Source organism: Bos indicus x Bos taurus, chromosome 3, assembly GCF_003369695.1.
Source record: "Bos indicus x Bos taurus breed Angus x Brahman F1 hybrid chromosome 3, Bos_hybrid_MaternalHap_v2.0, whole genome shotgun sequence".
NCBI lineage: Eukaryota > Metazoa > Chordata > Mammalia > Artiodactyla > Bovidae > Bos > Bos indicus x Bos taurus.
The window spans coordinates 93,578,638-93,592,932 of NC_040078.1; the positions used below are offsets into that span (position 1 = coordinate 93,578,638).

The 14,295-nt window shown below is 45.0% G+C and overlaps 1 protein-coding gene across 7 annotated transcripts in view; it reads left to right on the top strand.

Moving 5' to 3' along the window:
* The window catches only part of ECHDC2 (enoyl-CoA hydratase domain containing 2), a 30,537-nt gene that overhangs the window by 13,722 nt on the left and 2,520 nt on the right, over window positions 1-14,295 (top strand). Inside the window, exons 2-8 of one of the 7 annotated variants that reach the window (XM_027537229.1) lie at window positions 3,072-3,139; window positions 3,209-3,296; window positions 6,180-6,266; window positions 7,079-7,168; window positions 8,790-8,849; window positions 9,058-9,245; window positions 13,838-13,888. In XM_027537229.1, coding sequence (XP_027393030.1) covers window positions 3,072-3,139; window positions 3,209-3,296; window positions 6,180-6,266; window positions 7,079-7,168; window positions 8,790-8,849; window positions 9,058-9,245; window positions 13,838-13,888 — 632 coding nt within the window. Of the gene's footprint in view, window positions 1-3,071; window positions 3,140-3,208; window positions 3,297-6,179; window positions 6,267-7,075; window positions 7,169-8,789; window positions 8,850-9,057; window positions 9,246-13,837; window positions 13,889-14,295 lie in introns of all 7 variants that reach the window. The other 6 variants (XM_027537227.1, XM_027537228.1, XM_027537231.1 and 3 more) reach the window with 6 other exon arrangements.

Genomic DNA, 14,295 nt, shown 5'->3' on the forward strand with positions numbered 1-14,295 from the left:
TAGTTTGAACATTCTTTGGCATTGGCTTTCTTTAGGATTGGGATGAAAACTGATCTTTTCCAGTCCTGTGGCCACTGCTGAGTTTTCCAAATGTGCTGGCATATTGAGTGCAGCACTTTCACAGCATCATCTTTCAGGATTTGAAATAGGTCAACTGGAATTCCATCACCTCCACTAGCTTTGTTCATAGTGATGCTTCCTAAGGCCCACTTGACTTCACATTCCAGGATGTCTGGCTCTAGGTGGGTGATCACACCATTGTGGTTATGTAGGGTCTTCTATGTATTCTTGCAGCCTCTTCTTAATATCTTCTGCTTCTGTCAGGTCCATAGCATTTCTGTCCTTTATTGTGCCCATTTTGCATGAAATCTTCCCCTGGTATCTCTAATTTTCTTGAAGAGATCTCTAGTCTTTCCCATTCTACTGTTTTCCTCTATTTCTTTGCACTGATTGCTGAGGAAGGCTTTCTTATCTCTCCTTGCTATTCTTTGGAATGCTGCATTCAAATGGGTCTATCTTTCCTTTTCTCCTTTGCCTTGAGCTTCTCTTCTTTTTCAGCTATTTGTAAGGCCTCATCAGACAACCATTTTGCCTTTTTGCATTTCTTTTTCTTGGGGATGGTCTTTATCACTGCCTCCCTATACAGTGTCACGAACCTCCATCCATAGTTCTTCAGGCACTCTATCAAATCTAATCCTTTGAATCTAATTGTCACTTCCACTGTATAATGGGTAAGGGATTTGATTTAGGTCATACCTGAATGGTCTAGTGGTTTTCCCTACTTTCTTCAATTTAAGTCTGAATTTTGCAGTAAGTTCATGATCTGAGCCACAGTCAGCTCCTGGTCTTGTTTTTGCTGGCTGTATAGAGCTGCTCCATCTGGCTGCAAAGAATATTAATCAATCTGATTTCAGAATTGACCATCTGCTGATGTCCATTTGTAGAGTCTTCTCTTGTGTTGTTGGAAGAGGGTGTTTGTTATGACCAGTGTGTTCTCTTGGCAAAACTCTGTTAGCCTTTGCTTTGTTTCATTTGTTTCACATGTACAACGTAACAGTTCAGTATTTGTATATATTGTGCAGTAATCCCCACAGTAAATGTAGTTAAGATCCATCACCACCCACTTACACATTTTTGTGTGAGTGAGGGGAACTTATAAGATGTACAGTTTTAGCAACTTTCAAATATTCTTAACTCTAGTCACCATGATGTACATTATATCCCCAAGACTTATTTATTACAGATATATGTTGAATAAATGATTTAAGAATTTTTAAATTGGGTAGAAGAAAACCTAGAAAAGAAGTGCAGGGGATCATCTGAGACGTAGGAAGGCCAGGAAAATGTGGAGCCACAGGCAGGTACATGTTGTTATACGTTTGTCAAAACCCATAGCATATGCAACACCGAGAGTAAACCCCAATGTAAACATGAAAGCTGGGTGATAATGACATATGCATAGAAGTTAATCTTGGTAACAAATGTCCCACTCTGGTGGGAGGCTACACATGTGCATTGGGCAGAGGATTTATGGGAACTTCTGCACTTTCTCAGTCATGTCCGACTCTTTTCAATCCCATGAACTGTAGCCTGCCAGGCTCCTCTGTCCATGGAATTCTCCAGGCAATAATACTGGAGTGGGTTGCCACTTCCTTCTTCAGAAAATCTTCCAAACCCAGGGATTGAACCCGGGTCTTCTGCATTGCAGGCATATTCTTTACCCTCTGAACCATCAGGTAAGCACTTTCTACTCCATTTTGCTGTGAACCTAAAATTGTTCTGAAAAAAAAAACCTGTCCACTAAAAAAAAAAAAGGCCGAGCAGAAAATGTTCAAGGAGGAACAGGTGTTTGGTCAGGAGAGTTAATTGTTGCTGAGCCTGGGACAAGGATGGAAATATGTCCCTCGGTTAGTGATGTGATTACACTGGTTACACTGGTCTCACTTAGGTGAGAGCAGTTTCTGCCAAGCGATGGGGTGGGAGCTAGACTGGAGAAGACTTATGAGAATGGAAGGCAAGAAAATTTTTAACTGAAAATGGAAAAGCCTTTCAAGAAGTTTCACTGGTGCTCATGAAAGAATATCACATGAGTAGGGCAAAGGATATTCTCTTGCCAAAGAGGACAGAATGTGAATGTGCTCAAGCCTCTGGATTAGCTGCTAAATTCCTATGACAGAGGCGTCTGCTCGCTTGTCCTATGAGTGTGCAATCAGTAAATTCCATGCTGCAGGAAATCTTACAGGTCAAATGCCCCACGTTCTTTTTTTCTCTTTGGCTGTGCCAGTCTTAGCTGCAGTATTTGGGATCTTAGTTGCAGCACATGGGATCTAGTTCCCTGACCAGGGATTGAACACAGGCTTCCTGCATTAAGGGAGTCTTAGCCACTGGACCATCAGGGAAGTCCCGCCTCAAGTTCTTTAATAAATATCTTTGAGCAAAAGACAGGGCTAGAAGCAGAACCTAAGGATTTTAACAAGCTTTTAAGAGTTTTCTTTTGTTAATTAATTAGCAAGTCTAAACTATATGGTCTGGAGATGACCATCTGTGTGATAAAATTGTAAAGAAATGCAAGGAAGTGATCACCATAAAAAGTCAGGAGGAAAAAAGTCAGGAGAGTTGTTACTTTTGGGGGGAGGTGGGAGCAGTGACTGAGTCAGGGCACACAAGATTTCTGCATGGTAGTGTTATCATAACTCATTCAGCTCGAGAGGAAGAAGTCTGGCTGTAGAGAAAAGAATCACATGGAGAGACATATGTGAAATTGAAGAAGGGGTGTGTAGGTGTGTGTGTGTGTGTCTCGCAATGGCAGAAGCAGGCAGGAACCACTGGGGCAGTCATTCTCGTCCCTCTCCCCATGGTGCTCTGAGGTTCTCAAGCCCTTCCACTTCTGTGAGGCAGAAAGGGCAAGGGTTATTCTCCCGATTTTATGGGTGGAAAAACTGAGGCCTGAGTGTGTGTGACTTGCCCCAGGTCACACTGCTCATCAAGGGTAGAGGCTGCCCAGATCCCAGGCCCCAGCCCAGGAGTGAGCAGGGCAGCTGGCTCACCCAACGCTGCCCTGTCCCCTGCAGGAATTGCTGAGATTCTGATGAACAGACCCAGTGCCCGCAATGCCCTGGGGAACGTCTTCGTCAGTCAGGTGAGTAAGGGCGGGCACCAGGGTGGGAGGGGCTGAGCTGGGAGGTATCTGATCTGGTCTCCTCTGCAGCTGCTGGAAGCTCTGGCCCAGCTTCGGGAGGACCGTCAAGTGCGTGTCCTGATCTTCAGGAGTGGAGTGAAGGGTGTGTTCTGCGCAGGTGGGTTTCCTTCCTTGCCCCCAACCCGGGGCTCAGCAGGGCTCCCACCAGCCTGCATTTAGGGAACAGTTAGGTTGTTTTAGCACAGGACTCGGGCTTCCCAGGTTGCCCTAGTGGTAAAGAACCCACTTGGGGATACAGGAGACACTGGTTTGATCCCTGGGACGGGAAGATTCCCTGTGGAAGGAAATGGCAACCCACTACGGTATTCTTGCCTGGAGAATCCCCATGGACAGAGGAGCCTGGCGGGCTACAGTCCATGAGGGTGCCAAGAGTTGGACATGACTGAAGCGACTTAGCACACAGCACAGGACTCATTCCCATTTAAAGATATGCACTCAGAGGTGAAACTCCTTGCTTAGAGCAACACAGCCAGTGAGAATTCGGTTAGAACTTGACCTTTCTGACCCCCAAATCCCTGTTCTTTCTGTTCTGACACTGCATTGAGGAAATGAGAAAACGGAGTCCAACGACACTCACCAGGTCTGTGGCCAAGATAGGACTGACTTACTGCCCCTTTGCCCACTACAAGATTTCAGTCCCTGTCAACGAAACTCTTCCATGTCTCTGCACCATTTGGTCCTCACAACAGGGCAAGCACTACGCACTTCCTTTCAAAGATGAGAAATGCTGCATCCCAGGCCCACTACAAGAAGCAAGCGAATGAGAGTTGAGCTAAGAACTGACTCTGCGGTGGCTCTGGAGGGGACACCAGGGAGACGGGAAGAGGCTGCGGAGGGCGAGGGTGGGAAGCGAGTGATTCTTAGGCAGTTTCAAGGGCATGTGGCTCAGTCCCCAGGCCTCAACTGTCAGGATCCCGGTGAGCAGCCTGGGGCGGGAGGTGGCAAGGGAAGTATGCGGACCAGTCTGCCTGACCCCACTGCCCTGATCGAGGCCCTCCTCCTACTCCGGCCTCTTCCTTTGGCTCCCCCATGGTCTGACGTCTTCCATCACGGTCACTTCATGACTGTTAGCCCCGCTCCTCACCCCTCCAGCGAAGGACAGGAAAGCAGGGGGCGTGCAGGAGGTCTGAATCTGCCCCTGATTTGCTCTGGAGTCCTGGGCTAGTCCCTGTCTCTCTCTGGGCCTCAGTTTCCCCATTTGTCACTGAGGGGCTAGGAGTAATCAGACTCTCAAGGGCTCTCCCAACTGACTTTCCCATAATCTAGGACTTGCAGAGAGTACGTTCACCCCCTATTCATGACTCAGGCTCCGGCTGTCTGGCCTTCAGTGAACCTCCACTGTCACTACTCTTACCAAGGACCCTGTCCCCCCCATGCCACTGTCCCTGCACTCACTCCTCAACCAAGCCCTTCTTTTAAAAAATAATTATACCTGCTGTATGCCAATTATTTCTCAATAAAACAGGAATAATAAATTTTTATTTTATTACTATTTAATGTGTTTTATGACTTGTCAAAAATATGTACATTACACAAAATTTACATTTAATCACAAAATTTACATTTTAATCACTTTTAAGTGTAAAATTCACTGGCATTAAGTGCATTCACAAGGTTATTCAACAATCACCACTATCCATTTCCAGAAAACTTTCATCATCTCAATAAACTATACACTGAAGCAATTCCTCCCCATTTCCCTAACACCCAGTAACCTCCATTCTACTCTCTATCTTTACGAATTTGCTTACTCTAAGTATTTAAGTAGAATCATCCATTTGTCCTTTCATGGCTAGCTTATTTCACTTAGCATCATGTACTTCATGTTCATCCACATTGTAGCATATTGCAGAATTTCTATCTTTTTTAAAAGAGAATAATATTCTTTTTCACATATATATTCCACATTTTTTTAATCCATCTGTTGAGGGACTTGGGTGGTTCCCACATTTTGGCTGTTGTGATTAATACTGCTACGAACATTGGTGTGCACCTATCTGTTTTGAGTCCTTGCTTTCAATTCTTTGGGGTATATACTTAGGAGTAAAGTGGCTGGACCACAGAGTAATCCTACTTTGAACTTTGGGAGGAAGCACCAAAATATTTTTCACGGCAGCTGTATCATTTGAGATTCCTACCAGCGGTACATCAGAGTTCTCCACACCAATGTCAACACTTTTTTGTTACTTATAATCACCGTCTGAATGGGTACAAAGCACTATCCTATTGTGGTTTTTACTTGCATTTCCCCAATGATGCTGAACACACTCTCCAGTGCTTACTGCCTTATCTTCTTTTTTAAATATTTGGCTGCACTGGGTCTTCGTTGAGGGACGCAGGATCTTCAGTCTTCTGTGACATGCCACCTTTCAGTTCCGGCATGAGAGCTCTAGTTCCCCAACTAGGGATGGAACTTGGGCCACCTGCATTAGAAGCCCAATCTTAGCCACTGGACTAGCCGGGAAATCTCACTGGCTTATTTTCCTTGGAGAAATGTCTACTCAAGTCCTTTGTTTGTTTTTGGCCACTCTGCACAACTTGCATGATCTTAGTTCCCCAAACAGGGATCAAACCGTGCCCCCTGCAGTGGAAGCATGGAGTCTTAAACCACTGGACCACCAGGGAAGTCCTTTTTATTTGTTTTTAGTTGTAGGAAATCTTTATATATCATAGATATCAGTTCCTTACCAGATGTATGATTTGCAAGTTATTTCCTTCCATTCATGGGTCGTCTTTGCTCTCTTCATAATCTCTTCTGATGCATTAGTTTTTAATTGTGATGAAATCCAATTCACCTTTTTGTTGTTGTTGTGTCTTTTTTTGCCCACCCTCCTCCCTCCCTGGCTTCCCTGACGAGTTTTCCTGGTGTTTCTCTTTCCTCTCTGGCCGCTTCTCTTCAGGTTTCCATTGCTGGATCCTTTGACAGCCTGGGATTCAGTGCCAGGTCATTTCCCAAGGGCTGTCACCCTTGCATCTGCAGGTGCAGACCTGAAGGAGCGGGAGCAGATGAGTGAGGCAGAAGTGGGGCTCTTTGTCCAGCGGCTTCGAGGCCTGATGACTGAGATTGGTGAGGGTTCTGGAGTGGGGAGGAGGGGCGCATTCAGGAGTCCTGCTGATCCCAGCCTCACCCAATCTACCATACCCTAAAGACAGAATGGTTTCTGTTGTGAGCTCTGTGGAGAGATGATCCTCCCAGGGAGAGGGGGCAGGGACAAGGAATTCTACAAGGAGGAGGGTGCCACGAGGGTCCAAAGGGCACTGGCTCCCCAGCATTAGTGCCCTGCTAGTTCTGACCCCCAGCCCCTGTGCCCTGAGGGTACAAGCCTGGCCATTCCAGAGTCAACTTTCAGCAAGCATGCTTGCAGGCTTTGATAAATGCTTGTTCTTTTTCTGGAATATCTCTCCTAGGCCATCTGAACTGTTCATGCATTTTTTAAGACAACCAGTGCCACCTCCTCCAGGAAGCCATCCCTGGCCCATCATCCAAGCTTCCTTTCTCAGATCACCGATCACCCTGGGTCATCATCACCTGTTTGCCCGTTGGCCTTCCCCATGTCAGATTCAATTCTGTTCTCAGCACACAGAATGAGAAGGGAGAGTAAAAAGGCGGGTCCTGGGGAGGCCCACAGGAGGGTGGGCCTGACCAGGCATCACCCTGCCCATCCATCTCCCCACTCCTATTCCCCAGCAGATCCCACAACTTGCCCCAGTGGGAAAAATGACTGCTAAGATAACCTGGCTGAGGTACCAGGTAAGGTCCCCAAACTTGGGACCAATGAAGCCTTCTATCACAACCAGCTAGACCATCTCCTACCCTGAGACACTGTCCTGGTCCTACCAGGGCCTCACAGGCTGAGCCCTCCTTTGTCTCCACAGCAGCATTCCCTGCACCCACCATTGCAGCTATGGATGGGTTTGCCTTGGGTGGAGGCCTGGAACTTGCCCTGGCCTGTGACCTCCGAGTGGCAGGTACTGGGTACAGGGAGAGGTGTGGAAGGGTGGGAGGGAAGAGCGAATGAAACAAGCTAATTCTGGGGATTCTGCAGTCAGCCACTGCTCTCAGCTTTCCAACAAACCCCAGAACTAAAGGCAAAGTGGGAGCCAAGGAATTCAGGAAGCAGTGGTTCCCCACCCACCGCCCAGCCCCTGACTGCTACAGGACTCGTCCCTTCTCAGAGTCAGCTGCCCTCAGCTCAGGACTGTTTGTACCAACCCCAGGGCAACCGCTGACACAGCTAGAAAGAACACAGAGAGCGAAGGTTGGGGACAAAGGTATCTATTCAGTCTTCCAGTTCTGTCCAAGCCAGCTGTATCGATCATATTGTGAACAAAGGTGAGCCATGAGGGCAGTCTATGCCCAGTTAATCACAAGCATGACTGGGCAGGAACAGTGCCCTACAGTAGCTCTATCAGAGTCCACAGAGGTTTGCATTAGTAGCTCAGAGAAATTGAACTTTGAAGTGTGGAGGGCAGGGAGGATGAAGATAATTGCTTTTTAACCTTGCTGACTTGGTGGTTAGGTGTGCCCTTTTTAGAGCCGATCAGAGAAGATATGACACTTCCCTGTAGCTCAAACAGTAAAGAATCTGCTTGCAATGCAGGAGACCTGAGTTTGATCCCTGGGTCAGGAAGATCCTCTGGAGAAGGAAATGGCAATCCACTCCAGTATTCTTGCTTGGAGAAGCCTGGAGGGCTAAAGTTCATAGGGTGGTAAAGAGTCAAACACAACTGAGCGCCTAACACTTACTTACTTACTTACTTTAGAGAAGATCTGAGTGTCATCATGGTGCTACTACTTCTCCTGCCACCAATAACTTTTTTTTAACATGTAGCCCCAGGCATAGAGGGACTTTATATCCACATGATACATAGCAAAGAGAAGCCATCAAAATACCAGGTCAGGTCATAGCACCAACTCTGGTTCTACCTGCCTGTTTAGGGGAGCTAACTTGCAGGGTTTGATGGATAGGAGGGTGAATGTAGACCCCTCCCTCCCATACCGCATGGTTTGGAGGGACCGTGTTCAGGGAATTCAGGAGAAGCCTGTGGGGTGGGACACTCAATCAAGGAAGGCTTCTCACAGGAAGTGCAACTCAGAAAAAAGGATGTGGATCAGAATACAGGAAAATTTCAGGCTGACAAAAAGCTCGGAGGGAAAACTGGTAGAAGCAGGAGTCACTGACACTCTAGGCCAGACCAGAGTTAACATGAGACTAAGAATCCATTAACTTACAAATAGGTACTGGGTATCATCCAGGAACCCTTCTTGTTCTAAGCACCATGACCTCACTTAATCCTTAGCAACTCTATAAAGCAGGTAAAAGAGACGTTATCATTTTTTTTCCCCCATCCACATAGCTCAGAAAGGCTAAGAGAGTTGCTCAGTGAGTTGTGGAGGTAGGATGAGTGCTGGGCCTTCTGACTTCCAGGTTAGGGCTCTTCCAAAGGTAGTAACTGGAGGAGCCTGGTTGTAGCCGCACCATGAGGGAAGTAATTGGCTGGAAGGGTGAGCAGAGCCCACAGAGTGTCTCTTATCCTCTGGGATTGGAGCTGGAAGACAGGGTGGGGGCTTCACTCTGTTTTGTCTAAGCAGCTTCCTCGGCTGTCATGGGACTGATCGAGACCACCCGAGGGCTCCTCCCAGGAGCAGGTAATCTCAACACACACCATCCATCCTCTACCTGTTTATTCTATCCAGCATAATTCCCTACTTTCCTCTTTTGCCCTATGTACTGGGCTCTTCCCCGCCAGCCTAACCCAATCTTGTCCTCTGAGAGGTCTTGGCTGACTCCCAGCCAGGGCCTCCTCTGGGCCCCCACATTCCATGAGGATTCACCATCCCTACTCCATCCTGGCAGGAGGGACTCAGAGGCTGCCTCGATGCCTGGGGGTGGCCCTGGCGAAGGAGCTCATCTTCACAGGCCGACGACTGAGTGGGGCGCAGGCCCAGGCTCTGGGGCTGGTGAACCACGCTGTGGCCCAGAACGAGGAGGGCAATGCTGCCTACCACCGGGCACGAGCACTGGCCCAGGAGATCCTACCCCAGGTACGACTGCCGCTCAGCACAGGCGGGCCTGTGCCATTGGGGATCACAGGTGCGGAAGCCAGGGGGCAAGGGTGTCTCATGCAACCACACAAGATCCATTTTCCCAGATTTATAAAATTAACCATCTTTGGCGATTTTGCTTCCATTCAGCCATCTAGTAAATAATACTAAATCAGATTTTAAGTTAAGATGAAAATTGAGTTCCGAGGCGCTGGGATCAATTAAGCTTGAAAATCCTCAGAACAGCCTGTAAAACAGAACTTCTGAGATGATGCAAATGATCTCTATCTGTGCCACCCACTAAGGCAGTCACTAGCCATGTTTTGTTGCTATGTCCGACTCTGTGCGACTCCACCGACTGTAGCCCAGCAGACTCCTCTTGTCCATGGTATTTTACAGGCAAATATACTAGAGTGGGCTACCATTTCCTTCTTCAGGGGATCTTCCCAACCCAGGGACTGAACCCGAGGCTCCTGCTTGCCAAGCAGTTTTTTACCCTTGAGCTACCTGGGAAGCCCCACTAGCCACATTACTTAAATTAAAATTTTACTTTCTCAATTACACTTCCCATATTTTAATGCTAACAGACACATCTGGCTGTTGGCTATTGTACTGGACAGTAAAGCATGAATGTGTCCCAAAATTGAAAATGCAAGATTCTTTAAAGCAGATAAAGAACTACCAGCCCATCTTTCGACCATACTACATGGTGGAAAAGCACTTGAAATACATGATGTAGGACATGTGTTAAGACCCATACTTTTTAATCCTCAAATAGCCTATTAGCATAGTCTCCCCAAAGGTGTAGATACCCAGGGAGTGGGTTAGGCCCTGCCTACATGTAATCTCCAAGTACCCGAGAGGCTCCACTGGCTTCTCACTTCTCTAAGAGAGCCAGAGGGACGTCCCAAGTTTCCACAAAGATAGGCAAGCAGCTGAAATGGAGCCAGGTTCTGTTAAGTTGTAATACTCACTGAGCCCATATGGTGCACCCTCATCCTTCAGACACAAGCAATCCTGGGTACTTTAATAGTGTCCCAATGTTAGAACAATCCAGGTGAGGTGATTATGCCTGTCGCATCTGTGCTATAACAGACCCAACAAGGTTAAGTGACTGCTCATCAAAGTCAAAGAAAGTGACTGCACCACCACAAAGACAGACACTGTTTTGGCATCCATTCTGCATAATACAGAAATACAGATGATAACTAGCATTTTAAAGAGTGCAGACCATGTACACAATTTTTAAAGAACAAACTAAATCTTTAATGGATTTCAAATACAAAAAATTAAAGACATGTTACAAAAGTAATATAATATTGTTAACCATAATCTATAATTTTAATATTATTAACACAATATTTGTATTAATCATGAAAAGTAAAAAAGAGTTATCTTACTTAGGGGGAAAAAAAAATCTCCCTCAAATAATCCTATCCTGCCTCTTTTTATAACTTTGAGATCTTTACTTACTTACTTGCTTAGTTACTTGAGGGCAAGGACTATAAAAAACATGGTAAGTTTGGTTTAAAAGCATTTGTTTCATCTTCATTTCTTGTTTATAGTTTCATCACACATAAATGGAGAGTCTGAAGCTGTTCATTTTAATGCTGTCGTGTTTCTCTTATACTCGGTCAGAAAGTCTGAACTGATAACAAAAACTCTGAGTGACTCGGGGTAGTAACTGATTACACTTACACAGACTGAGGGGTCTATTTGTAGACTCTAGGGTTTGTCTTTTTGCATAAAATAAATAACTGGGTCTTTGAGCTTGGTCTCATGACTTTTCAATATATTGAAATAATGGTATTTTACTAATTACTAGTATTCCAGTATTTAAAAGTAGCTTTCCATACCAAAACAACAGCCTACCAAAAACTAGTATTAGAATCACTAATGCAAATCCTGGGGCATTCTGATGCAACCTGTTTAACGTCCAGGTGAGTTACTGAGTGCCAAATATGAAAAGATTCCTGAGTGCAAGAGATGCTGTTGTAGACAGCTGCCCTCTAGTGGACAAATTACCAAAACCAGCAGTGAAATTGCTCCAGAGATTATAGCCTCAAAGAGCCTATCAATAAACACAAGGTCCAGAAATTAACACTCAGATTTTCCCTTTAAACAGTACATATACTTTACTCTTTGAATATGGATTTGAATACATTTTCCATTTCAACATCAAAGTAATGGAACATCCTGTGGCAACTGTGACTCACTGTTCTCATTTCCAAATAACACATAATGATCCATCGTATTTCTAACTGAGCTTCACAGAGTGTTCCACTGAACAACACAAATTGGAACTGTGAAGGTTCACTTATACATGGATTTTTTTCCCCCACTAAATACATACTACAGCACTACACGATCCAAGGTTGGTTGAATTTGTGGATGTAGAACTCTCTAAGTTCTGTGCAGATTTTTTACTGCATGGACAGTTGGTTCGCCCAAGCTCTGGGTTGTTCAAGGGTCAACTACATATATGTACACACACACTCAGAAACATAAATATGTGTGTTTTCAACACAGGGACAACATGCTATATAGTTTTAATTTTCTCCAATGAGAAATCAGTAGTTATATTCGTGATAAACAAATCAAAAAGGATAGAAGAATAAGAAGGACACAGAGTAAAACTCAAAAGTAGGGTGATCCTGTTATCCTGGGGCTGTTCCAGGTTCAAAGTGAAAAGTCCCACATCCTAAAACCCTTCAGTCACTGGCAAAAAGACAAGTGTTTTGGGTCACCTAAACAGTCCTCAGTTCCCCAGTCACTCTCCCCAGCGATGACCACTGTTAACAGTTCGCATACTCTTCCAGAAATATTCATTGTACATGTAAAATATACACATATACTCACATATCTAATTCTAAATTCCTTTAGGACAATTTAGGGGACAAGGAACACACCTTTAAAGGCTAGTCCAGTTCTAACTGACGTTTAAAAACAAACTATGCACAGAAAAGAATTCAATCAGTATGGAAAAGTATAAAACAAAAAGTGAAGTTCTTCATTCTCATGACCTTTCTCCCCAAAGACACATCACACCAACACCTTCTACACAAACTGAATAATATACACAGCACGATGCAGCTTCCTTTTTTCACCTTATATGTTGGAGAGTTGCTCATTTCAGCACATACTTATCAACCTCATTCATTTAAACTGCACACTTTTTCATTAATGGTATGGATGTGCCATCATTTAACCAGTACTCTAGTGAGGAACATTCACATTACTGACATCTTTATGCTCCTGAAAAATAGCTGGAGTGATTAACTTTATACATCTTAGTGTACTCTTGGAAATGAATCTATAGGGTAGATGCCTACATGGAGTTACAACATGAAAGAGCATGGGCATCTATCTAATCTGCCAGTTCTTGGCAAATTGTCCTCCTGAAGCATTGTTCCAGTTTACTCTCCATTCAACTCTGTGTGCAAATACTTCTCAACGATAATGGGCATTATCAACCTTTACAGTTCCCAAGTGTGAAGTGAAAAGGAGCACCTAACTGTTCTGATCTATGTTTTCTTTAAAAGTAAAGCTGAGCACACCTTATGTCTTTTTTTCCTTTTTGTGAACTAGCTTTCCATACTGTGTGAATGCTAAAAAGTATATATATATATATATATATATATATATATATATATATATATATATATATATATAAGCTTTTTGTAAAGGAAATGCTTCTGTCACAATATCACAAATATATTCTCCCAGATCTTGATTTTTGCTTGAATCTGTGGTATTTTTCCCAGTCTGAAGTTCATCTTTATGTAGCTAGTTTTTTCATTTATGGTTTCCATGCTAACAGACTTTTTAAATTGTTCTTTCCTGATAAAGTCTTACAAAACCTTCAAATAATACAATATGAACAAAATAGGAGGCAAACGCACTCCTTGCCTGGAAGTGTGGTGGGGGATGGAGAGCCAGACCTGCAGTGGCACAAAATAATTAGAAGCAAGACCAATGAGGCAAAGATGGTCACTTCAGTGCTCTTGCTTCCAAGTGGCCCTACAAAATGGCCCTCAGGATTTCAACCCCGGCCTGTCAGATTCCAAAGTCCAAGTTCCTACTACTGACCTTTTTCACCCTCCTGGGGTAAAACGTGCTTTCAGTGGAGGCTTGCATTTGTTGAGATGAGACGGGTAGAGGAAGGGACAGGAGTGGGAAAGGTGACTGGGAATCGGATCCAAGCTTCGCCACTGACTGGATAAACGTGGCCAACTGCTTCCCCACCCTAAGCCTCAATTAAACCCCTCCTGAAGGGCTGGGGAGCAGCCTGTGACCGTTAGACAAGTCTGTGGGTGGGAAAGCATGTGTACAGTGGAGTATGTTGTACATGCTGGAGGCATGTATTAACTGACGAGAATTCCAGATGGTCAGGACTAGGAGGGTTAGGGATCGGTTAGGCTTCCTTCATTATTGAAAAGGAACATCAGCTAATTAGTAGGTATAACACTAACAAAAGTAAACACTGTCACTAGAATAGCTGGATTTCTACCCAGACCTCATCCCCTATCATGGAGCTTGTGTGCCTGTGAGCACCAACTGATCCCCTCAACCAAGCGTTTGCTTTTCCCTAGGCCCCCATTGCTGTGCGGCTGAGCAAAGTAGCCATTGACCGAGGAATAGAGGTGAGAGGGTTCTGGGCCGGAACTTAGCATCTGCTAAGGTCAGTGGGGTGGCTGGGAGGCAGTGCTTTCAGGGCACACAGATGGACAACACAGCTGGAAAGAACTCAGCAATCAGACTCTTCTAATAGACTTGGAGCCTGAACCTCTCTCTTTGTTTTGTAGTTTTACCCATCTACAAAATGAAGTTTGGCCAGGTAAAAATACTCCAAATTATATTTTATCCTCATTTCTCTCCCTTGGTTAGAGAAGGTAACTGAAGTCCAGAAAGGGTAAATGACTTACCCGGGGTCACAGAGCAAATGAGTTACAAGAACCCAGGTCTGCATGGCTATCAGTCCATGTTCTCAGGATTATGCTGATGGTCAGCAATGCGGCCTCACAGACGGGGCTCAGGCACGCTGACTTGG